The 24214-nt window shown below is 46.1% G+C and overlaps 1 protein-coding gene and 1 non-coding gene across 2 annotated transcripts in view; one reads left to right on the top strand and one right to left on the bottom strand.

Annotated features, from left to right (window-relative positions):
* Positions 1-24214, bottom strand: part of HHAT (hedgehog acyltransferase) — a 257631-nt gene that overhangs the window by 221241 nt on the left and 12176 nt on the right. Inside the window, exons 2-4 of the mRNA XM_040985615.1 lie at positions 21142-21275; positions 14792-14859; positions 5009-5122 (exon numbers count right to left, since the gene is read on the bottom strand). Of these exons, the coding sequence (XP_040841549.1) occupies positions 5009-5122; positions 14792-14859; positions 21142-21232 (273 nt within the window). The 5' untranslated portion in view covers positions 21233-21275. The remainder of the gene's footprint in view (positions 1-5008; positions 5123-14791; positions 14860-21141; positions 21276-24214) is intronic.
* Positions 12847-12962, top strand: LOC121160127. Its single transcript, XR_005884488.1, has one exon. It is a non-coding gene; the product is annotated as a U5 spliceosomal RNA (small nuclear RNA).

The following is a 24214-nucleotide window of genomic DNA, read 5'->3' as shown; positions in this document are numbered from 1 at the left end:
GACTCACACTGCCTTCCCAGGCAGCTGGCTGCTGCTGCAGTCTCGCCAAAACCCAGGAAAAGGGGGCTTTCAGCTGCGGCCAAGCTTGGTGGAAAGTTTTACTGTTTGTCGTGGCAAAAACGAAAATGTAAAACGTCAAAGAAAGCAAAAAAGTCAGAGTTTGGAAATTAACCTGCCACCCTCTGGAAAACATGGTGGGGAGGACAGCCAGGAAGAGCTGAGATCAGAGCCCCCTGGAGATCAGAAGCAGCCTGCAGGGTTCACAGGTGTAGCTGTTCTGGCCTGGCATGGCCCGTGGTGCCACACAGAAGGCATGACAATGGACAGCTGCAACACACCCTCCCACCCTGAGTAAAAACAAACAGCAACCCTCTCCCTCCAGCACCAAATGCAGTGTTCCATCTGGAACATTCAGTCCAGGTGGTGAAAGCCTGCAGCTAGTGAGGCCAGAACTGTGGTTCCCACATCTCCGAGGCCAAGTGGGCTCAGAAACAGCACTGCGGCTCAGCCACAGACACAGCCCTGCCCAGCAGCTGGCTCACAACTCAAACCTGTGCTCATGCCAGGGAGAGATGAGAGAGAGAGGCGGGGATGGTGAAGGAGGGAGGAGGGGAGAGAAAGGGAGAGAAAGATGCAGCTTCCTACTGATGTGCCTGGGAAAGCAGCAGCAATGCTTGGACCCCTGCCATCCATGTGAGAGACCTACATGGAGTTCTTAGCATGACCAAGACCTGGCTGTTGTGGGCATTGAGGAATAAAGCCATGGGTAGAAGATCCTCTCTATGCCTTTAAAATGAATAAACCTTTGAAAATACATATGTGTGTGAATTATTAAACACAACAAAAAGAGCATAAATTTTGAAGAGTATAAAGAAAAATGAAATAGCAGCTACGTATGTTACATCAGCTTAAGACAGGCTACCAGTTACGTTTTTGAGATACATCTGAAAGGCAGAGAGGCGGAGAAACAGAAAAAGAGGAAGGAGGGAGGAAGGCAAGGAGGAAGAGAGGGAGAGACACAGAGAGAAGGGAGAAGAGGAGAGAGAGAGAGAAATCTTGCATCTGCTGGTTCAGTCCTCCAAACACTCCAAATAGTCAGGGAGTCAGAGCTGGGCCCAGATGAAGCCAGGAGCCTGGGATTCCATCTGTCTCCACACGAGTGGGAGGAGCCCAAGCCCCTGAGCCACAGGCACATCCGTACGAAGCAGGATGACAAACAGAAGCCAGAACTCAAATTGGCCCCCTGATATAAAACACAGAAGTCCCAAACAGTGAGTTAATCCTCCGTTCCATAACTTGTCACTTCGTGTGCATACTTGCAAGCTTTCTATCCATAGAACCTTATCCGAAATACCCCTCCATAGCTCACTCTGTCAACTCAGTGTCCTCAGATTCATTCATATTCTCAAGTTATAGTGCACTACAGTTTGCCCATTTCCCACATCATGAACTTGCGGGCGGCTTGCAGCTCTCGTTATCACAAACGTCACTGCCATGATGCTCAGCTCAAGTGCCCTAGCTGGCAGGAGAGCGCCTCCAGGGAGTACGTCAGGATTAGCACTGGCAGCTGTGCAGTAGGACTCTCTTCGGATTTCTCAGGTCATGTGCTAGGGAAGGAGCTTGTACCAATGTAGGTTTATATCGTGTGAGCTCAGGCAGCCAGTACTTAAAAATAATCACAGAATTTGTCTTGTTTCTGCCATATTAGAAATTATGAAATCATATCTTACTGTAAAACGCTTGTTAGAACATGCTCTTCCCAGTAGACTCTTGGCATGTGCTTGTACGAGTTCTTCCTATTTCACACCATGTTTTAGTGAGCGACCGTTTTCTTCTCCAAATTCTGAATACACTGCGTGTACTAAACATTTGTCATCTTGCAAGTAACTTAACTAATGCCTTCATTTTTCACTGTACTACGTCATCAGATGAACACAAGTTTTTAATTTTCATGTAGCTATTTGTACTGCTTTCTTTGTACCTCGTGTTGTACAAGAATATCTTTCTCCATCCAACATTGATTTTCTCCTGCATCGTATTTTCCAGGACTACAGAGCTTGGTGGTTTATTACCTTTGATACAAAAATTTATTTAGCCATACTAAATAAATGCTAACAGAACTTTCTGAAAGATCAATATAATTAGTCAAATTGCTATCCATGTGTATTTTCTGTAGTCTAGATAACATATTTAGTACGTCTTTGTAATGTATTAAATAGACAAATTGATTTTTTCTAAAAAAAAAAACTAAGAACTCAAATTATTTGTTTTTGGAAGAATTGGTTTATTAGACTAGTGTAGTTGTTTACTAATAGATTTTTTTCTATATTTTCCTGATTACAATACTATTCAGTCTTTATGAGTCAGTTATGTTTTCTACAAGTCTAGCTGTTATGCCAAGGTTTTTGGATTTTTAACTATCAGTAACAATGTCCTTTCAGGATAGTTTTCATCCTTTGGGTAACTATAGATAGCTGCTCTCCTTCCAGGAATCACAATGTCCTTCAGTAAGTTGCATCTACTTTTCCACGGCCAATGGTATTTGTGCATTCTTTTTCCCTGCTCAATCTTTCCATTGATTACTTCACTAATTTCTGCTCCTCTTTGTTATTTTCTTCCTTTGCCATTTATGATTTGTCTTAGTTTAAGCTATATGCTAAGCTCATCAATTTCACTTTTTCATTTTTAATATGTAGTTATTGTTTCCAGTTAAGTCTTACTCCAGCTGCATCCCACACATTTATACTTTTTCTGGAATTTTCCCCCTATTCATTTATAAGTATTTTCAGATTTCTACCAGGGTTATTTGTGTGACATGTGAGTTAAGAAATAGGCTTTTATCTGCATTTTCAGATGCATCAGAGTTTAAGTCATCTCACTATTACTTTGCCAACTTAATTGCATTGGGATTAGAGAAAGCGTCTATAAAACACCTTTTGAAATATGTTCAAAATTGCTTTGTGGCTCAGATGTGTTAATTTGTATAAATATTCCATGTTCTTACAAAGAATATGAGTTTACCAATGGTTGAATTCAATATATTCATATTGCAAATATATATATTCTTTATATTTTGCTCATTGTTTTGTCCAAGTTTTCTTCTGCTGTATCAATTATTGATGGAATCACAGTAAAATCTCTCCCTACAATCACACATTTATCTGTTTATGGTTCTGTCCATCTTTCTTTTACCCATTTAAGTAAACTTAGAATTATAGTATCTTCCAAGAAATAAACCCTCTCCTACTAAATTACTGCCCACCACTAGCAGCGCTCTGTATTAAAACTGCACGATATTTTTTTATCTTGCTGAAGGGAGGGGTTTGATTTGTCTAGACCATCTTATTCTTTGTGTCCTACTTAAAGCGTAGCTAAATCAGAAGCACATTTCTAGATTGTTCTGTGCCTGGCCTGCCTTGATTTCTGCTTACTTTTACATCTAGTCTAACAGTCTTCATTTTTGGTTGTTTGAGAATTCATTTTTATTGTTTCTGATGACTGACTTATTTCCACCGTTTCTTTTGGGCTTTCTCTCCGTCCCACTTTTTCCACATTTCACCTTTGTTTTTAATGGATGAAAATCCTAACTGAAGCTCACCATATTTTAATGGGAAAAAAAAAAAAGATAAGATGCACTGACTCCTGTTTCACAGATGATAAATCAAGACGCAATGGTAAAAAACTTTCCCAAGACTAGAAAGCTAATCAGCAACGAACCAAGGCCCAAACACAAGTAATACAACACCTAGAACTCGCCACTGTACAACTGGCCCTTAGCCACACCGCCGTGGTCAGACTCGCTGTCTCACTGCAAGACTCTCTCCATGTTTTCCATCTGCCCCTCCAGAGGTTAGAAAAAAATAAGCTGGCAAATAATCCATGATCCATATGGAAAAAACAGATTTAGGGGAAAGTCCTTTTAACCTGGCGACAGAGAAAAGCATGTTGTTGTAAACTTAAAACGTTAAATGTCTAGAGACGTTGAGGCCTTGAAAAAAAAAAAACCGCACAAAAATTTGTGTAAGAAAAATTCATTTATAAGACTGAGGTAACCACTAGCTTGGGAACACACACACAGAGTATTATTTATGATTAGGCTTACTCAGAAAATTATATAAAGCCTGGAAGCTAGTCAGACCTGACAACACTCAGTTTGGGCTGTGCTACATTAGAAGACAGCAGTAACCATGTGGGTTCGGGGAACTCACCAACATCATATTTAATGGGACCTATTGGGCTACTGGGATTTCCTGGCTGCAGAGTGAGAAGTCAGCCCAGAAAGTATTAATTTTCAGGAAAGAACTGAAAAATGATGCCTGCTGGGTACCCATGTCTAAACACGTGTACCCGAGTTGAGGCCCACTCTCTGGTTTCTCCCTTCCTGGTGCTTCTACTTTTGTCCTCAAGTTCCCTTACCTCCATGAACCTCTAAAAATCGAGCATGTTTCCGGGGTTGATTTCCAAGCCAGAATAGGGCTGTTCTTTATTTTCACTTAGCCGATTTCCAAGCTCACATTCATTGTATTGATACTACGGATTGATCCTGTGTAGGATGCTTCAATTCTACCCCCGCTTGAAAGCACTTTTCAATTTTCACTGCAAAGAATCCCATTCCATAATCCAATCCTAGACAAGAGCAAAGCACCACTGGAATTCTGATCTCAACAGCTACAGCTGTGTCTGTCACTTCACACTAAGATTATTTCTGCTTCTTAAGGAAGTCATTCACTGGCTTCTGAACTAGCAAGTGAAATCACACATTCAACAAGCCAACTCATTACAAGATCATGAAGAATGATCTTAACACCGCTTCAAGTTACTCCATGCTGAATGGTTTCAAAAATAACCAGGAAGAAGCAAATGTGGGATGAGAACCATGAAACTGTCATGTTTAAGGTCACAATGCTTCTCTTTTCCAGGCTTCCAAGGGTGATATTCATGTTCTGATTCCCAGCTCTGGGCTCTTTCGCCACAGAGACTTAACAGGGAGTAAGCCCTGTGATCCTACCTTCTGGACAAGCAGGGTGGCCATTTGAGACACCACCATGTGGCCAAGGAGGAGCCATGCCAGCTTCTTCTTCCCCCATTCCATCCAGAAGCTCCACTCAAAGTCCATTGGGTCCTAAAAGAGAGCAGAAGAGGCATTCAGGGCATGTCTGGGTCAGGACACGTACCCCAGTTAGTAATGTAAGCAGGAAAGGCAGAGGGAGAAGAGACCTCTCCTCATCCACTGGTTTGCTTCTCAAATGCCCACAACAGTCAAGGTTAAGCCAAACCCAAACCACATGGCAGTGAGACACAAGTACTTGAGCCACCATCCACTGCCCCCAAAGCATAGTAACAGGAAGTTGGGATCAGAAGTATGAAGTGACAGGACTCAAATCAGGCACTAATACAGCATTGTGGTCTCCTCATTAACAGCCTAACCCACTGCACTGCAAGATCCATCCCATGATTCTGTTTTTTGTTACTAAACACTGATTTGAGAGAAAGAGATGAATCTTCTATCTGCAGATTGATTTCCCAAATGCTGCAACAACTGGGGCTGAACCAGGCCCAATCTAGAACTGTGCAATCTCATCCAGGACTCCTAGGCGAGTGTCAGGGACCCAGGTTCCTGGGCCATCATCTGCTGTCCTGTGCATCTGAAGGGAGCAGGATAGACAGTGGAGCAGCCAGGCCTCAAACCCATGCTCTCAGAGTATGCCACCATTACCAGCGTCACGTAATCCGCTGCACCACAATGCCAGCCCCAGAATACTGTGTTTCTAACAAACCCCCAGGAGACGTGCCCTGAGCTGGCCCAGGGTCTGCAATTTTGTGTGGCAGGAATCTTTATGACTAGTTACCATCCCCACAGCTGGAGGTCCAGAAACCCAGAAACTCCTTCACAGCTCAGCTCACCCCCACATCATCTCCAGGCAAGGACACACAGGGGACTCACAAAAGCTCATAGAAGAATCGAATTGAAACATTAGTTTGTTTTGATGCCAATTTTTAAAAAATCGTTGCATATTTTTTCCACTAGATGCATTTCCCAGTTTTCACAGCCCTTCCAACACTGCAGTGACCCACCCAGCTAACGCACGCCCAGAGCCAGCACCATCCTGTTCACCACGGCATGCTCTCAGCACCTGCAGCTTGAGTCTTACTGAACTGAATGAGTGAACAAGCATGGCTGTTTATTACAAGGTTTTCAATTCCAAAAACTCTGAGGGACACAACAGGACAGGGTCTCTCAAACAGTTACTCCAACTTCCTGTTGAGATGTTGCTTTCCTGCTTCGGTATAATGGAAAAAAGCACGGTGATCATAATTGCAGAAGGAAAATGCAGCAGAATTCCTCACCCACAAGAAGTGTCAAGTCTCCCCGGAAAGATGCCCGGCACACCACCACCACCACACAAACACACCAACACCCACTGCATGGCTCCGGCCACCACTAAAAGGTTTATAGCATCCAGGGTACAGGGTACCCTGTAACTACAGGGTGTTGACAGATCTGTTCTTCCATCACGCTGGGTGAGTGTGTCTTACTCATCACACCGATCGTTAAAGTAGCCTTTGGTGGTTGTTTAATAGACTTTACCTCCAAGACCAGGTTTACATTCACAGCAGGACCGAGCATGAAGAATAGTTCCCATGTGAGCTTCCATCCCCCCACCTGCTCAGCCTCCTCTCATTACTGTCCTGCACCAGACTGGTATAACGGTGATGACTGAAGGACCTGCACTATCACAGCCCAGGCTTTTGAAGCTCAAGGCCCACGCTGCCGCATGTGGCGTGGATTTGGACACACCAACAATGACCTGTACCTTCCTACCCCCATTATGGTACAGGTTGTTGCCCCTGTCTGCGCTGCTTGGCACCAGAAGTGTTTCAGTTTCTGGATTCGGGGGCTTCTGCAATATCTGCATGGACTTTACCAATTGGACAGCCCTAATCTGAACATCTGACACTGTTGCACATCATGTCAGTGATTAGGGATGCTCACCGATAGCACATAGAACAGCTCCACTGTCTTTCATGGTCAAGTTCCACCTGCTCCTTCCCTCCCTCCCAACTCAGCTCTTGCCCGCTACCAACCACTGACCATTGCACTACCTCTATGGTTTTGCCTTCTCCACAATGCCATGGGGATGGGATAAAATTGTCCAATTTTGTTTTTTTGTTTTCACTCTCTAGTCCAGATGAGTTACCTAGAAGTCAGAGACGGGAAATTCCTTGCCCAAAGCTACAAAGCAGCACAGCTACATTTTAAATCCAGGCATGTAGCATACTAAAGAAAAAGAAAAAGTTCCTACTTGCACCAGCCCTTCTATACACTCACCCATTTCAGCAAATTGTCTTCCCGCTAGAGCGGCTCATTAACACCCACTCCTACAAAGCAGTCCAGGCACATGCTCAAAGTAAGTGCTCCATCCATGGCACAAACCACATGACAGGTCACAGATAAAGCCTTCCTGCTTCTGGCTCCCCAGGCCAACCTGAACGCAATCCCTAGCTATCGAGTATTTCACAGGAGGGTAGTTACACAGTGCAGATACAAAGAGGTAATTCATGTACCCAGCTGATGAGAGAGATTTTGTGACACTACCCACAACAGTACACAATTTAAAACATCATTTCTGGAATTTTCCACTTAATATTTTTGGGCCATAGCCAAGCACAAGTAACAAATCCCTAAAAGGAAAACAATCAATAGGAAACTACCTATCAACTACTCTCTAGAAATGTGGACAAAGAAAGCCCTGTTAAAAGAAGGATTTTATCTTGCTTTAACTATGAATGAAACCAATATGAAAAACACTTGAAATAACACCTATTTTTATGTACATGTTTTGTTATTTAAATACATAAACTATTTTACTTTGGTTGTCCTAGAAACATAAAACTGAGCTGTCTGGGTGTATACCTGGGAACAGAGGCAAGCACAGGTAAACCTTAAGTTAAGCCGTTCAACAGCCAACTCCACAAAAAAGTTCCAGAGTCGGTGGACTAAGAAATCCACCTGCTTTAAGGAATATCAGGGGTGACCACTGTGGCACTGCATGCTAAGCCACTGTCTGGGACACCTGCGTTCCACATCTGGCGGCCTGTGATTTTCAAGCTTTGCCTCTGCTTCCAACCCTGCTTCTTGCCAGTGTGCACTCCGAGAAGTAACAGATGACAGCTCAAATGCCAGGTCCGTGTCACCATGTGTAAAACCCATTTGAGTTCTGGGCCTCCGTCTTTGGCCTGGCCCAACCTCTGCTGTTGCAGGCCTTTGAGCAGCAAATCAAGGGCATGCAAGATATCTTTTTCTCCCTTCCTTCCTACCTCCTCCTTTTCCTTCCTCACTCCATCCTGTTTCCTAGTAAATAAGAAACTGAAAAGAACTTTTACAAAATGCTGCTACATTTAGAAGGCCAGGGGAAAGTAACCACCATTAACACTCTCATCCAAAGAGAACACCTTCTCTGAGTGGCAGAGCCTACAGATGGGTGCATTTTACACTGTCTCAATCCCCTCCCAGGATGACTTCTTAATCCTCAGAGATTAGAAGATGGAAGACCACACAACCCAGAAGTCCCTGCAGCTGGCACATCTGCTATCCTGCTACTGATAAGCAAACACAAATGCTACCGCTTTTTTGCAATGTTTAAAATTACTTTCATTTTATTTAAAAGGATGGTGGAGAAGGGGAGAGAACATCTTTCATTCCATCGGTTCACTCCCCAGAGTCCCACAGCTGCTATGGTTGGGCCAAGCTAATAGTGCCTGGGGTCTATTTGGTCTCTCCTTCTGGGTGTCAGGAACCCCCAAGTACTTGAACTATCACTGTTGCCCCCAGACTATGCATTACCAGGAAGCTGGACGAGCAAAGTAGGCAGACTTACACCAAGCTCTCAAATGAGGGACACAGGTGTCCCTGGGAGAATCTTAACCACTATGCCAAATGTCCTCTCTGACACCTTGACCTTGAAAGTCACAGCACATGACCTGGGACTCTTCTGAGCAAATGGAAACAAGTCTTTTGGTTGTTCTGTAGCAGCCACGGTGGGGCCTAGGGTCCAGCAAGTCCAGAGGAGCTGTGGCTGCCTGTTGTAGCAGGTGCTGTCCACACATCTGGCTTTGCATCAGCAGCGGTCTGGGGCAGTGGCTCCAGGAATGGTCCTAGGAGCTCCCGTAGTGCCTCTCCTCTGGCATCTCAATTGTTCTCAAATATCCTTAAGGTTCTGCAATCATTCTCCTTTTTAAGATGACAGGAGTAGAACCTGGTGTCTGCCATGGAACTCTGATTAATGTAGCATGAAGAAATGCTCCTTCTAACTGGATTCCAGCTCTGGGTTTACAACGGAACACAACTCATGTTGAAGATCTCTAAGTCAACAGAGGAATCCACAGCTACGTCACCACAATGAGCGTTCAGCAGGGTAACCAACACACTGAGCTCATGCTCAAACACATTCCACAAAAGCACTTCATTATGCATTTCAAAACCAAACAGAAAACCACCACCCTTATCCCCTGTGAAGTTCCTTCTCTCTCCTGATATAGGAAACACCAATGAAACTCCCTACCCTCTTGGCCAGCAGGCTGCAGAAGCAACACACAGAAGCTGACATCTTCGCCTATCCATCTGTTATTTGCATCCTATTTGCTCTCAGACTAACCCGATAGCTAAGTACATGGGAGTTACCCGTCATCTGAGAAAACCTTTGCTACATTATCAAAATCATGTTTCCCAGGACGTTCAAAAGCAGCAAACTCCCACCTGAACGGCCTATAAACCCCCACTCATAGACACAAAAGCAGATTGATTTTGTCGGAATTCTGCGCCAAAGAGATTCTGCTCTCTGGATGAACTCGAGCTAATGATTCATTGAGCAGTGATTGGAAGGGCTGGTTTTTTTTTTTTCCACAGCTGCTTTGCTATTTCAAAAATAACTTGAACTCAATCATCTTACTGCTCATAATTTCCAGCCACAACAATCTCTCCCAACCAACATTTCCTAAAGATAAGATGTTCTCCCTAAGTAAAACTTGCTTTTGCAGACATACCAGAGTGTCTGCTAGGCTATTTACCACCTGCATGGGTAAAGCAGGAGCCTAGCAGGTGGAAAGGTTTGCCCAGAACAGGGACAAAGGGCACAGTTCACCATCAGATGCATCATCTACGTGCGGCCCCCTGGACCAGGGTGTCATCACAGAGCAGAAATGTTTCATGGGAGAAGAGGACTTTATTAAATTGCTAGCAACCAATCAAGAGAAAATTGTCACTCAACTCCATGACAATCTCTTCTTATAGCTCTCCATGTATCTGTTTCCTAGCAGTCTCTACATCATGCAAGACTCTACACAGCAGTATGGCTCAAAAAGTTAGCAGGGAAAAAAAAAAGCAATGATAAGGTAAGTTTATTCTAGTGTGCAGCAAGTTTAAATCCATGTATGTGAAATGTCTTCCAAAAGCCCACATAGGGGTGTGTGTTTTACCTGAAGACAGCTGCAACCCCCAGTGGAGTATCTGGCCTGGATTCCAGGTTTGAGCTCTTGACCTCATCTTCCTGCCACACAGACCCCTGGAGGCAGCAGGGAGGGCTCCAGCACTCGGGTCCCTGGCGCAGGCATGGGAGGTCCAAAAGGTGTTCCAGGCCCCAGCTTGGTCTAACTCAGCACTTGCCCTTGCAGACATTTGGGGAGTGAACCCACAGAACTCTCTCCCCCTCTTTCCCAAATAAGATGAAGATAATTAAATTTAAATATTTTAAGTGTGGAAAAAAAAACATTTTTCTTTTTGCCATCAATGCTGGCGGAGAAGAGGGCAACCCTTGTGAACCTGCATTACCATTTTTCTCCTTGAATTTTTCCCCCTGCACGACAGGCCAGATGAGGGCACATCGGAATGCCGAGGATGGAAGGTTCTTGGTATTTCTTGTTTTCTGTTTATTGGAAAGCAGGTATACAGAGAGAAGCAGATAGAGAGAGGAAGATCTCCCATTAGCTGGTTCACTCCAAGTGGCTGCAACGGCTAGAGCTGAGCTGATCTGATGCCAGGAGCTTCTTCCAGGCCTCCCACATGAATGCAAGGACCCAAGGCTTTAAGCCATCTCTATTGCTTTCCCAGATCACAAGCAGAGAGCTGGAAGGGAAGTGGAGCAGTCAAGACACGAACTGGCACCCCTATGGGATCCTGGTGAATACAAGGCGAGGATCTAACCTAGGCTATTGTGCTGGGCTTGGATACCTGAAACTTACCTTAAAACATCCCAACACACGAGCTCATTGTTCCAGGCAAGCTTTTAGGCACATTTCTCCCAACCCACATCATTAAGGACAGCTAAAAACCAGGGAGACCATCAGTTTCAATAAAACATACAATGACGCTGAAAGCACAGAGGGCAGGTTGGCTAGGGAACTACAATCAGCAGATCAAAGTTAACTGAAGCCCATAATTCATTAGATGGATTCAACAGCACAAGTAGAAAACAGAAATTGCTGAACCTAAAGACAGAGCAACAGGAAATGCACAATCTAAGAAACAGGAAGACAGACAAGAAGTAAACTGTGCCAGAGACCTGGGGCATAGCACCCCAAGTCCCAGCATTGTGTCACTACATTTTCCAGAAGGAAAGGAGGGAAAAGTATAGAGCTGAAAAACATTCACTTAATAATGGTAAGCTTTTCCCAAACTTGGAAAAAAGTCACAAACCTACATATTCAAGAACCGGAATGAATGTCAAATGAAACACATTAAGTAACACATTAGTTAAATGGATCATAAAGTGACCTAAGTCCCCACTATCTACAAGCAATTCACTTCCAACACAACAGTCGGGAAGCTTACGAGTGAAAGGCTGGATAGGACACACACGCAGACATTAACCACATGAGAGGAGGAGCAGCTTCTTATCACACAAGGTGCACTGCAAAGAGAAATCACACAGAATCTCCACCAGGAATCACTGCTATAGAAGGATAACCGCTCACCAAGAACACACAACAGTCCCAGTATCACATGTGTATCATCTCTACACAGTGGTTGCCAGGGTTACAGGGGAGGGTGGAAGTGACTCCCAAGAACACAAGGCATTCTGAGGCTTTGTATCTTCCTAGTGTTGCTGAAGGTGTGCATCTAACCACGTCATCCAACTGCAGTGCCTGAGTGGGTGCTCAGTCTGAGCAGCTAAGTCTCCAGGGTCCCTTTCCATTGGTGTCCTTGGGTCTAGTTCCCAGTTCCCAGCTAATGCAGATCCAAGAGGCAGTGGGGACGGCTCATGTCATCAGAAAACTTGGGTTGCATTCTGGCTTTCAGCTTCTGCCAGGTCCCAGGCACCTGTGGACACTTGGGGTTTGGGGGAACTATTTCATTTGCACTCTGCCTCACAAATTAAAAGAAAGCCCTCCATGACCACCCACACAAATGAGCACCTGTAAAACTGGCGAAATCTGAATGAGGTCTGTGCATTGTACCAATGACCAGTTTGAGATTAAGGAAGCTCAGTGAAGCCCTCTCCGCCCTACACTGCTACCACTTCCTTTGAATATAGAACTATTTCTTCTAGTCAGACCTCTGTCTCGCCCCCTAGTGGTAGCTCTCGGGACATACGTCGTAAATAAGGCTTGTGGAAACTCCAGGGCTAGGCTCAGACCTCATTTGCATACCCATAGTACCTTACAAGTAGTACAACACTTTCAAGCTTCAAAAAAATATTTATTTCAACTCGACATTCCTAACTATATAACAGTTATTTTCAGAATTTGCTGGTACGAACTTCAAGCAGTAAACAGAACTTGGTGATCAAGCCACCATTGGTGAACTAGCAACCTCAAGTCTCTGGGGAAGGGAGGTAAGGTTCCCAACCTATACTCTGGTTTCTCTTCAGAACGAATAAATCTTTCGCCTTTTACTAAAGATTTCCGTGGAGAGAAACAAATCTGAGTTGTTAGCTAATTTTTTGAGGTCTTGCATTAGCAAGACTGATAATTCTGTTGCAATGAAAGATCTGAAAGAACAAACAGGTTCTAAGCTTAGGCCTTTTCTGCACAGTTACGACCGTGCCACCCCAACCAAGACAGCCTGGGTTGGATTGCTGCCTCTGCTCCCAGCAGCTTCGCACCAGAACAAACCCAGGGAGACTGAAGTACTTGGAGTTCCTGCCACTCTGTAGCAGCCCTGGATTGCATTTCTGGCTCCAGGGACTCAGGGTATTAGGAGAGTGAACCAGCAGAAGAAGGAACCCGCAAACATTGTTCCCCAGGCAAATTATACATTCCCCCAGTCCCAGGCTGTGGATCTCAGGTGCTCTGCACAGAGCGGAGAAGACAAACTGTTGCCTCAATTCTGTGCAAGACGCACAGCTGTCGAGGTGGGAAGATGGCAATGCCCAGTTGGAAACAATAGTGGGCTGGGGGCTCAGACCTTAGAACATAAGCTGTATTTTATGGCCCAAGCTACCCAAAACATCTGATCCAATTAATGATACATCAGGTCCCCAAAATACTTAGGAGTAAGAGCAAGGAAAAAGAAACCTTGCTATCACTTTAGAAATATGCTGAAAGACTAAACAAAAATAAATACACAGTGCAAAATAAACCTCAAATCATAATCTGGGCCTCTCAGTCAAGTAGTTATGAAAACGGTGACCAGGAACAGGGTTTCTAGTAGAAAGATGATGTCCACAAAGCAGATCAAACTGCCGCCTGTGGTGTCAATGTGTGCCGGTTCTAATCCCAGCTGCTCCACTTCTTTTAAAAAATAAATGAATAACAACAAAACCCTAACCCTTTTTTTAAAAAAATAAAGAACAAATAACTTAAGGGCAGAGTTATAAAGAAGGGGGGGGGGGGGCTTCCATCCACTGGTTCACTCCACAAATGGCGACAGCTGACTGATCCCCAAAACCAGGAACCAGCAGACTCCTTTGAGTTTTGCACATGGAGGCAGGGTCCCAAGGCCATAAGCAGAGAGCTGGATCAGATGTGGAGTAACAGTGGAATCATCGGTGCCTCTATGTGAGGTCATCAGGGCAAGTGGCAATTTAGACTACTATGCGACAGTGCCGGCCCCCAGCTGTTCCCCTTCCAATCTAGCTCCCTGCTACTGAGCCTTGGAGAGCAGACGATGGCTTAAGTGCTTAGACCCCTGTCACCCACCTGGAAGACCCAAGTGGAGTTCCAGACTGCTGGCTTCCACCTGACCCAGCCCTGGCCATCACAGCCCTTGGGGGAGTAAATCAGCAGATGAAAGATCTGTCTCTGTTCCTCCCTCTCCCTGTGTGACTCTATATTTCAAATATACAGATTTTTAAGGAATGAAGAACAGTGTGCCCCAACAGCAGTCCACTGGAAGCAGGGCCTTTGGGACCACCTAGGAGAGTCTCTGAAGGGCACACAGTACCTGGCCTGTCCCACTGGAGCAGCCAACAGGAGCTGTGGTGAGCCAGCCCACTAGCCAAGAGTGCAAGGCGGAAGAGGGCCCGGGAAGTCCCAGGCTCCATGCAGCAAGAGGAGAGCCAGAAGCCCTGGAAGGCCAGAGGACAGTGTCCCTGCAGTGTCACCCATACCCCAGGGCCACAGGAGGTCCTCAGAGGCCCGGCTAGATCAGAGTGGAACTTCCCAACTTTCACAGAGTGTAGCAACAGTTGAGAAGGTCACACAGTCAGATTTCTGGAATCCTAAGGAAACAGGACAAGAGACAGAGGGACAGCCTAGAGGGAGTGCCTCGTTCAACCCCCACACCGACTGCATTCCAAACACACTGAAACTGGGTTTGCAAACGAAGAAGGGTTATCATTTGTCTGCTTAGTACCTTCTTTAAGCCTCCAAATAACGCATCCGTCTCCAGCTCAAATTCTTGGTCCAATTCCTCTTCGTGTTCTGACAAGAGAAACAAGCCCTGTTAGTCACAAACGCAAACAAAATCAGCCTGACTGAAGGGCAGAAGCGCAACGGAAGCTGGACAATGTCCCAAAAAAAAAAGCTACCAGCGGAGCCAGCAACAGGTAGCAAAACGGGTTACACCCGACCTCGCTTTCCTGCGACCCCAGTTCCTATAGAGCCACACAATAGAAATCAGCATGTCCTGAGAACAAAAGGTTTCACAAAACCAGCAACCAAACCCTGCTTGAGGATGTGCAATGAGCAGGCATGGTGTGAGACCAGGGATGAGACAGAACTGGAATGCCCTGGGCTTTGCCCCACCTGGGGCTGTCCCTGCACTGGGGAGGACAGCAAACCAGAGCAATGGGCAGTGGTGCAGAGCAAGTAAGGTCTCCAGCTGGATGGGCATGGGCAGAACTCAAAGGAACCTCCTAAGCTGGAGAAGATGGAGGGAGCAGACCTAGCAAGCGGCCAGTCTGGGGGTAATGGCAAAGCCCCAGGACGGCTCAGCTTCTCCCCCAAAAAGGACAAGGAGTAGACAGAAAAGAAAGGGGGAAACCAGTGCTTCTCCAACCAAAGCTCTAGACCCACAGCAAACCCAGACGGCAGCATCACTGACACAGAGGGCAGGAGCACCCCCGTTAGGATGCCCCCAGCCGCCCCAGCTGCAAACCACAGGCCACGTGGCTCGCAGCAGCGAGAGGGGAGGGAGGATACCGCAGGGCACACAGGGAGTCCTGTTCCCAGCACATTCCCAGCGCTCCTGCAGAGCCATGGTGGTGTGTGGTTGCCATGGCCACCGCTGCAGCTGCACACAGCCGGCAGTGTGTGTGTGTGTGTGTGTGTGTGTGTGTGTGTGCGCGCGCGTACCATGCGCACACCCAAGTCAAAGAGAACAAATTCATGAGCAAATGACAAGTTACGGCAATATGCAAGGAAGTCACAGACACCCCTACCCCTTCTCCTGTTTGGGCTTCTTTCATACAACCTCCGAAACCAGAATTATACAAAATTAAAGCAGGAGGCCCGCATTTCAGTGCAGTAGATAAAGCCACTGCTTACAACAGCAGCATGTCACGTGGGTGCCGGTTCACATTCTAGCTGCTCCACTTCTGATCAGCTGCTCCTTGCTGGTGGACTCAGAACGTGTCACAAGACAGTCCAAGTGCTTGTGTCCGTGCTTGTGTCCCTGCACCCACGTGGAAGACGGGGCGAAGCTCCTGGCCTTGGCCTTCCAGCCCTGGCTGCTGTGGACATTTGGGGAGTGACCCAGTGACTGGAAGATCAACCTCTCTCTCCTTTCTTCTCCATCCCTCCCTCCAGTCCTCTCCCCTTCTCCCTAGAACTCTTTCAAATAAATAAGCCTTTTTTAAAAAAAAAATCAAAATGATGGGCCCAGCACTGTGGCCTAGCTGCTAAAGTCCTCATCTTGAGCGTGCCAGGATCCCACATGGGCGCCGGTTCTAATCCCAGCGGCTCCTCTTCCCATCCAGCCCCCTGCTTGTGGCCTGGGAAAGCAGTCGAGGAGGGCCCAAAGCCTTGGGACCTGCACGGGTGTGGGAGACTAGGAGTAAACTCCTGGCTCCTGGCCTCAGATCAGCTCAGCGCCAATTGTTGCGGCCATTTGGTGAGTCAGTGAATAGAAGGTCTTTCTCTTTGTCTCTCCTTCTCTCTGTAGATCTACCTTTCCAATAAAAAGTCTTTAAATATGATTTTTTTAAGAGCACACCCATAAGTAGTAGAAAAATTAAGTTCCATAGTTCCATTGGCTTAAAAAAAAAAAAAAAAAGCAGTTAACTGGTGTTTACAGGCTACTCCTGGATTCCCTGAAGCTGACACACATCTCCCTCTAGTGGGGAAAAAGGAGACATGCAGACAAAAGAATTACGGACTCCTGCCCAGCACTGTCTGATAGAAAGATGTGAGACTCACTCACAAGTGGGGTAGGGTGAGAGTGTAGGGTACTAAGTTTCATTTTCTGTAAGCCAATATATCCAAAATATCCATTCAACATAGAATCAGCACTAAGCTACGATGAATGCATAATTTTACATTCCCTTTTTCTTATCACTTCTTTGTAAGTGTACTACTATTCCTGCCAGCACATCTCAATCCAAACTAGACACATGGAAATGCTCACTATCTACGTGTGGTTCGTGGCCACAATGTCAGCATAGCTCTGCCCAGACCGAAGTCCTCCCTGACCTTTTATTTTAGATAGATTTATAGAAAGAACGTGACATTGTTTCACAGTAGCCAGAACTGAGCCAATCTGAAGCCAGGAGCTTTTGCCATGTCTCCCTCACAGGTGCAGGTTTCCAAGGACTTGGGCCACCCTCACGGCTTTCCCAGACCACAAGTGGGAAACTGGCTGGGAAGCAGAACAGCCAGGACACGAACTGGCACCCATATGGGATGGCAGCACTGGGAGGTGGAGGATTATCCAGTTGAGCTATCATGCCAGCCTTTCTCACTGACCTCTACATTCCTACAAATTGCCCTTTGTCCAGCTTTTTAGCACCAACCAATGTGGCACTGAAAGTGAGCCTTTATCCCAAAGGCCTGAGACACAACCTTCACCTGACCCCAGCCACCCTCCCCGGTTTGCACTTTGATGAATGCAGCTCCTTACGACCAATTCACTCCATGAAAAGAATAACTTCCCCGGCTCCTAGGGCAAAGCCACCTGTTCCAGACCAGGAGCAGAGGCCCTTGTTCCCCTCCCCTGGGATGGGACACTCTGGTCTTACCAGCCCGTGACAGTCACCAAGTGAGTGGGAGAGACTCACTCCGTCCTAACCCAGCAGCAGTTAGTGTGGGACACAACAACCTAAGGAAAGAGTCATCTATCCACAAACGATATTCTTTCCTCACAAACGGTAATAAGGGAGCCCACAGGAATGAACAGGAATGAACAAAAGGCTGAGAGAAGATGAATGCATTCAGCTATGGCTGCATCCCACCTGAAGAACACCTATTATGGGGAAAACAAAGAAACTGGGGCGGGGATTCAACTAAGTACTTTACACCAGAAAAAAAAAAAAAGCCTTTTAAAATACTAGGGCCTATAGTAAAGGGGAATTATTTAAGGAAACATTAACTACAGATCACTGAAAATTACAGAAATGGAAACAAAGCACCTGTGAAATGAAAACACAAATCAATAGGAGGTACAGTTCCATTTACAAAATCCCCATTCACGTGGTACATGGCAGGAGGAAGCCAGAGCACAAAAGGTGGCCCGGATGCTCTTTGGGGTCTAGAAAAGCAGCTGCTACCAGAATCTTCAGAGAACAGAAAGGGCCAGGATGTATCCAGTCCAAGAATTGTTCCTTGAGAAAATAAGAGTATGATGAAGAAAGTTTTGGTAAATTTTTTAAGACAGGATTGAAAACGTAAGAAAATGACACACAACCAACCCACATCCAAGACTGGCCACACGGGCTGCAGCAGCTCAGCTCTGCACAACTTGTACCGGCTCCCTGCTCATGGCCTGGGAAAGGCAGCAGAAGATGGCCAAGCGCCCGAGCCCCGCCACCCACACGGGAGATCCAAACGGAGCTCCTGGCTGTGGCCTGGCTGGCCCTTCCCTGGCTACTGCGGCCATCTGCAGAGTGGACCGGTGGCAGATCGAAGATTCTCTCATTCTCCCTTTCTATAACTATCAAGTAAGTCAACAAATCTTGTTTCTTTTTAAATGATATGCAACTCTAGGTCAGCATATTTTGAAATTGTCAATGAAACAGAAAAAAAAATCGCCCACATTGACTTTAAAAAGCCTAAATAAATCAACAACCCTGAGCAATACCAAGGAGTTTTCAACAAGCTACTCCCAAAGGCAGCCAGCTCTGTGGTGGACAGGTTACATTGCCACCACCTTACAGGAACTGGTTTGAGTTCTGAGTGTTCCACTTCCAACCCAGCTTCTGCTGACGTGCTTGGGAAAGCAGACAAAAGGGTCCCAAGAACTTACGGCCCTGCCACTCACATGGGAAAACCAAACTGCATCCCAGGCTCCTGGCTCCAGCCTGACCTAACCCCAGGCATTTGGAGCATTTGGGGAAGGAAGCAGATGGGAAGATCTTTCTTCTTTCTTACCATGCAACTGTGCCTTTCAAATAAATCAAGCACTGCAAAAGAGAATCCATGCCTTCACAGACTTACAAGTGAATGATGTAAGGCTGTGATACACACATTGCATATAGAAGCTAAACCTATCCTGGCTCCAGCTCCGGCGCTGCACACCGCCTAAGTCACTGGGTCTGCAACACCACGTAAGAGACCTCAGCTGGGCTGTGGGCTCCCAGCTTTAGCCCCATCTCCATCCAGCCCCACATCCCAATCCCCACCCCGTTGCAGGCATTTGAAGAATGATCTAGTGGACAGAAAGGAACTCTCTGTGACTCCTTGCCTCTCAAAAATCATAAGATTACCTAACTCAAAATGAGATGAGACAGTTAATATTATTTATTTGCAAAAAAAAAAAATCTAATGTTTCATATCACACACACCAAGGGCATGTGAGATGGTTCCAGAAGCAAGGACCAGCTCACCGAGAGCAGGGTGGAGTGGACATGCTCCCACGGGGGACGTGCTGACACAGGCTCCTCGAGTGCAGCCTGAGTCAATCGATCAGGAAGCTGAAGAATGTTCCTGCGGTTTCCCCCATGATTCTGTTTCTGCAAATCCTTCAGAAAAAAGATACAATAATGCCAACGCATGCTTTACAAAATAAAGGAGACAAGCACTCAACTCCTGAGGTTGAAACAAAGAGCAAGCAAGCACAACCAGAAACACAGAGATCAATGAATCGGAGAGCAACACCACCAACAACAAAAAGATTGAGAAATCTAACAAAGCCATGAGCTGGAGAGATGAATAAGCTTGCTGGCATAGTTGACAACAGGGGAAAGAACAGCAGAGAGAGAGGACTTGGGAAGAATTTAAGATGTAGATAAAATGTACAGAACAAACAATGACCAAAGGAACAAAAGTGAAAAGCAGGCTGATGAACCCCAACATACTTATCAAATTGAATAGGTACATAAAACAAAGATTCCCAGAATGCCAGCAAATGTCAAAAGAGTGGTCCCTCATTTTAAACATAAATGAGTAGGGAGCAAACTGGAACGAAGGCTTTCCCTCCCAGACTTCCGACCACCCAATCCTTCACTGACGAGAATCCCACTGTTTTCCTATGGAATACTGCATTACCTTGACTTGACCACAAAAATTCATGGCCTTCAATTTTCCCAGTGACCTACACTATGCAAGTCAGTGGCACTTAGACATGTGACATGGAATCAAGGAGACTCAACCTCGTATCAATAAAACATACTTTAGCAAGGATGGGGAGCTGAACTGGCCAAACTGTTCTAAGATGAGAACGTGCAGAAAAAGAAAAGTGTAGGGGACAGTGTTGCGGCCCAGCGGTCAACCCTTCAACTGCAACAATAACTCCCCGTAGGAGCACTAGTTTTAGTTCTGGCTGCTTCACTTCCATTCCAGGTCCCTGATAATGTGCCTAGGAAAGCAGAAAATAGCCCAAGTGCTTGGGGTCCTGCCACCCATGTGGAAGACATAGAAGAAACTCCTGGCTCCACCCAGGCTCCACCCATGCTGTTGAGGCCATTCAGGGAATGAACCAGAAAATAGAAGATCTGTGTCTCTGTAACTATCAAATAAATAATTCTTAAAAAAATAAAAACTAGCATTTTCCAGCCTCCCAATTCTGATTGGGTGCCAACAAAGTAGGTGAAAGCAGGAGTAACAGGTGTCAGATGCCAATGTACTCAATAGAAACAGCAATCTACTCACAACAGAAACAGAAGTTCCCCTATTCTCCTTACTACGGCCTGGAATGCAACCTGGGGAGGATTCCTCTGCCACCCACAAAGGAAACACATTGAAACTGGTAAAAGGAGCAAAGGAGTGTGGCCCTCCAACACCACCAACCCGTCTGCCCTGTCAGATACAGCTATCTATGAGGACCAGGAGTATAAAATCCCAGAGTTCACTTTGAAGTAAACCCCTACCATGACTGTCAGCAGCTGCAAAAATGATGAGTCATAGAAAGGGACCCCAAATCACCTAAGAGACCCTGGATTGAGATAAAACTTCACGGATTCATGTCATGGATCTGAACTATCCAAGATTCAGGGAAGGCAAAGCGGGCCTCCAGTCATCTCACCCCAGCTGGACCAACTTCATGAATCTTTCACTTCTGAGTACTCCCTCCCCACTTCATTTTTTGGATAGGAAGTTGGATCTGGGCCTTACCTCTGGACACTTTATAAACTTCATAGAAGGAATAGAAGTGGAAGCCTAGTGAAGCAAGCAGGTAGAGGGACAGCTCCCATCGGGACAGCATCGTGCCTTGCCACCAAGATTCTCGATGCCCACGCTCACAGCTTCTAAGAATAACAACAAAGACACAAGGTTAAACCATGATCATGACAGTTCAGCCAACTTACACTCCCAGGGACCTACTCAAGGCAATTCAGACAGGACTCAGCTCATGTGACCTTATCCCACCCTGCATCCAACACAGGCCTTTGCCTGCACATGCCCCACCTGCCATGGTGGTTGGGTCTTTCACCTGAAGCTCCCAAATGCAGCCATCTTTCACAGTAGGTATCAAAGGGTTCCCCACCCATCACATGCACACCTGGCTCTCCCTGTGCAGAAGCCTCTAAGACTTCAACACCGAGCACAGTAGCTGGAGTAAAGCAAGAAGAGACTGCAAGCCTGGTTACAAGAAAACCACAATCACTTTCCACCCTCGGTCAATAGCTTTCATCTCCTGATTCTCCTCAAATGTCAGTCCCAACTGTTGATCAGGATGCATTAGCAAAAATGGCTTTGCCTTGGAGTCAGCATGGTGGCCTAACAGGCTAATCCTCTGCCTGCTGATGTGCCAGTGCTGGCATCCACTTCCCAATCCAGCTTCCTACTTACAACCTGAGAAAGCACCTGGAGGATGGCTCAAGTCCTTGGGCCTCTGCACTGACGTGAGCGTTCCAGATGAGCTCTTGGCTTCAGACTAGCCCAACAGATGGAACCTCTCACAGTGACTTTCAAGTAAAAAAAAAAAAGTAACTATAATAATTAACCTTTTTTAAATGGCCTTGCTTCCCTTGCATCTGTGTACTTCCTCTAAGGGAGTTGACACAACTCTAGCACCTCTGATAACTGCTAGCAACCTTTGCTCATCCCCCAATACCTTTCCTACAAAACAGTTGAATTTTTAGCTGAATCCACGGATATTGGGCTCAACACTAGCCTGTAGTCCAGTATGGACACTTCGAATGGTTCTAGCCAAAGGATTGGGAGTGAAGGGATGTGAGGCTGTGACCAGCCTCTTTAGCTCCTGCTGGCCAGCACTGGAAGAGCCGTCATGAAGTAAAAGGTCAAAGTCATGTAAAACAAGACAGAAGACATCCAAGTTCCTAACTCCCTATACCACTCCCACTCACGAGCTGCCCATGGCCAATGCTATTTGGATCCTTTAAAAGGTCTGCTTCTCGGCTGTTTAATCCCCAGGATTCAACACCTCTATCTTGGCAGCCATGTCGACATTCTCGGTGGAAGACATGGAAAGTTACCCTTCACATTCAGCATGTTAAAGGATCCCAATTCTTTCCCCAATGACAGATCACCTTAGCTGAAGCCCTTTTGTGGGCTTTACTGCTTTCCTTATGCCTCTCAAATACATCTCATTGCGGATGCTAAATTAATAAAAATTTCAAGTCCCAAGTAATCAAGCACTTCTAATAGGTGACAAAAATGCCAAAACCAGGATTGACACATTTTCTCACTTTGTTTTCATAAATTCCCAATGAAGTGATGAGAACAAAGGAGGTAAGCATTTTATGGGTGACAGAAATGAGGCCACCACATAGGCAGAAATAGATGAGCCAGAGGCGAAATCCAAGTGTAAGCCAGGAGACTTCTACCCTCCTCTCGGTCAGTCAGCCAGTCACTCATCCTTGGAGCCCGACTCAGGCTCAGCCACACAGACTCCTGTCTTCAGAGTTCCACGAGAGAAATCAACTCTGCTCTCTGAGACTACAGGGGTCAGGGGCCTCCACCCAGAGTGTCACTACCAAGAAGTTGTCCAGGGGTGTGGTGTGTTTTCTACCATAACCAGACACCCACACTTTCAACCACAAGCCTCACTAAGCCCTCGTGTTTTTGCTCCACACCCTTCCACTACATTTTATTTTTATATGCCAGGCATTTCCCAGAATAACTCAAGATTCCTTTCTGTAACTTAGCAGGAATACTGATGTCTTCCTTTTAGTGGTAAGTTAATTTTAACTTGCTGGTTTAATAACGGCTCTTTCATCAAAGGATGCTGGTATTATATTAGCCTGACCTCATTTCCTTAAAAATCTAGGACTAGCAAAGAACTGGGGCTCCCACGAATGCTGCAGAAATGTTAAGATAACCCTGTAGGTGAAGGTAAAATTCTAGAAGCCTTTCTCTTTTTCGAATTTTTTCAGGAACATTCTACCCAGGACAGTCCTTTTGCTCTTTTGAAGCTTTTCAGGAACATTCTACCCAGAACAGTCCCACTGCATTGAGGATTCCAGCCTCAGGGACTTAAAAGGTTTTATAATACTTCCCCTTCTGTTGCAGCTCTTAAGTGTATTTTTTGTTAGCACATCCATGAAGACTTATTAGTAGGGTCGGGTATCTGGCCTAATGGCTAAGACACCTCTGCTCCAGGAGTCCCTGGGATCAATTTCCAGCTATGGATTCCAACGTCTTCCCAATGCAGATGCTAGAAGGCATCAGATGGTGGCCTAAGCAGCTTGGCTCCGACCACCCTGTGAGAGCTCCAGTTTCTGACTCCTGACTTTAGCTCAGCCCAGTCCCAGCCACCACGTGCACTTGGGAGTGACCCAGGGATGGCAGCACTCCTTCCGTGTGTATATACCTGCATGCTTTTTTATGAAGATGCTGTCTACTGCACACCTGTATTTGGGAATTGGACCAAAAAGCCTCCAGTGACATCATAGTGCAAAGTTCTGGGGAAGGGAATTCTGGCTCTGCCACTTACTGGTGCAGGCCTGGAGCAGATGGCAACCACAGGGCTGTTGAATGTAGAAAGGGTGAAGTGCTTAACCCAGATCCTCAATACACAAGATTTGCCCAGGCTTTATTTAAGAGACCTGATACTGCCTGGGACAAGGCCAAGCTACCTGCTTCTACCTCCCTCTCAGATCCACAGGCCCAGGAACTTCCTTAATGTCTCTTCCTCCTCATCCTTCCCAGCCCTGGCCACCATAGAAAGCGGACACACTGTCCCTGGGCATACCCGACGGCTCTCTGTCCAGCGCCTGGTTCT

The sequence above is a fragment of the Ochotona curzoniae genome, unplaced genomic scaffold (genome assembly GCF_017591425.1).
Source record: "Ochotona curzoniae isolate NIBS_2020 unplaced genomic scaffold, NIBS_Ocur_1.0 contig_430, whole genome shotgun sequence".
Lineage (NCBI taxonomy): Eukaryota > Metazoa > Chordata > Mammalia > Lagomorpha > Ochotonidae > Ochotona > Ochotona curzoniae.
The sequence above is the reverse complement of the archived record's forward strand: the minus strand, read 5'-3'. Positions and strand labels throughout refer to the sequence as shown.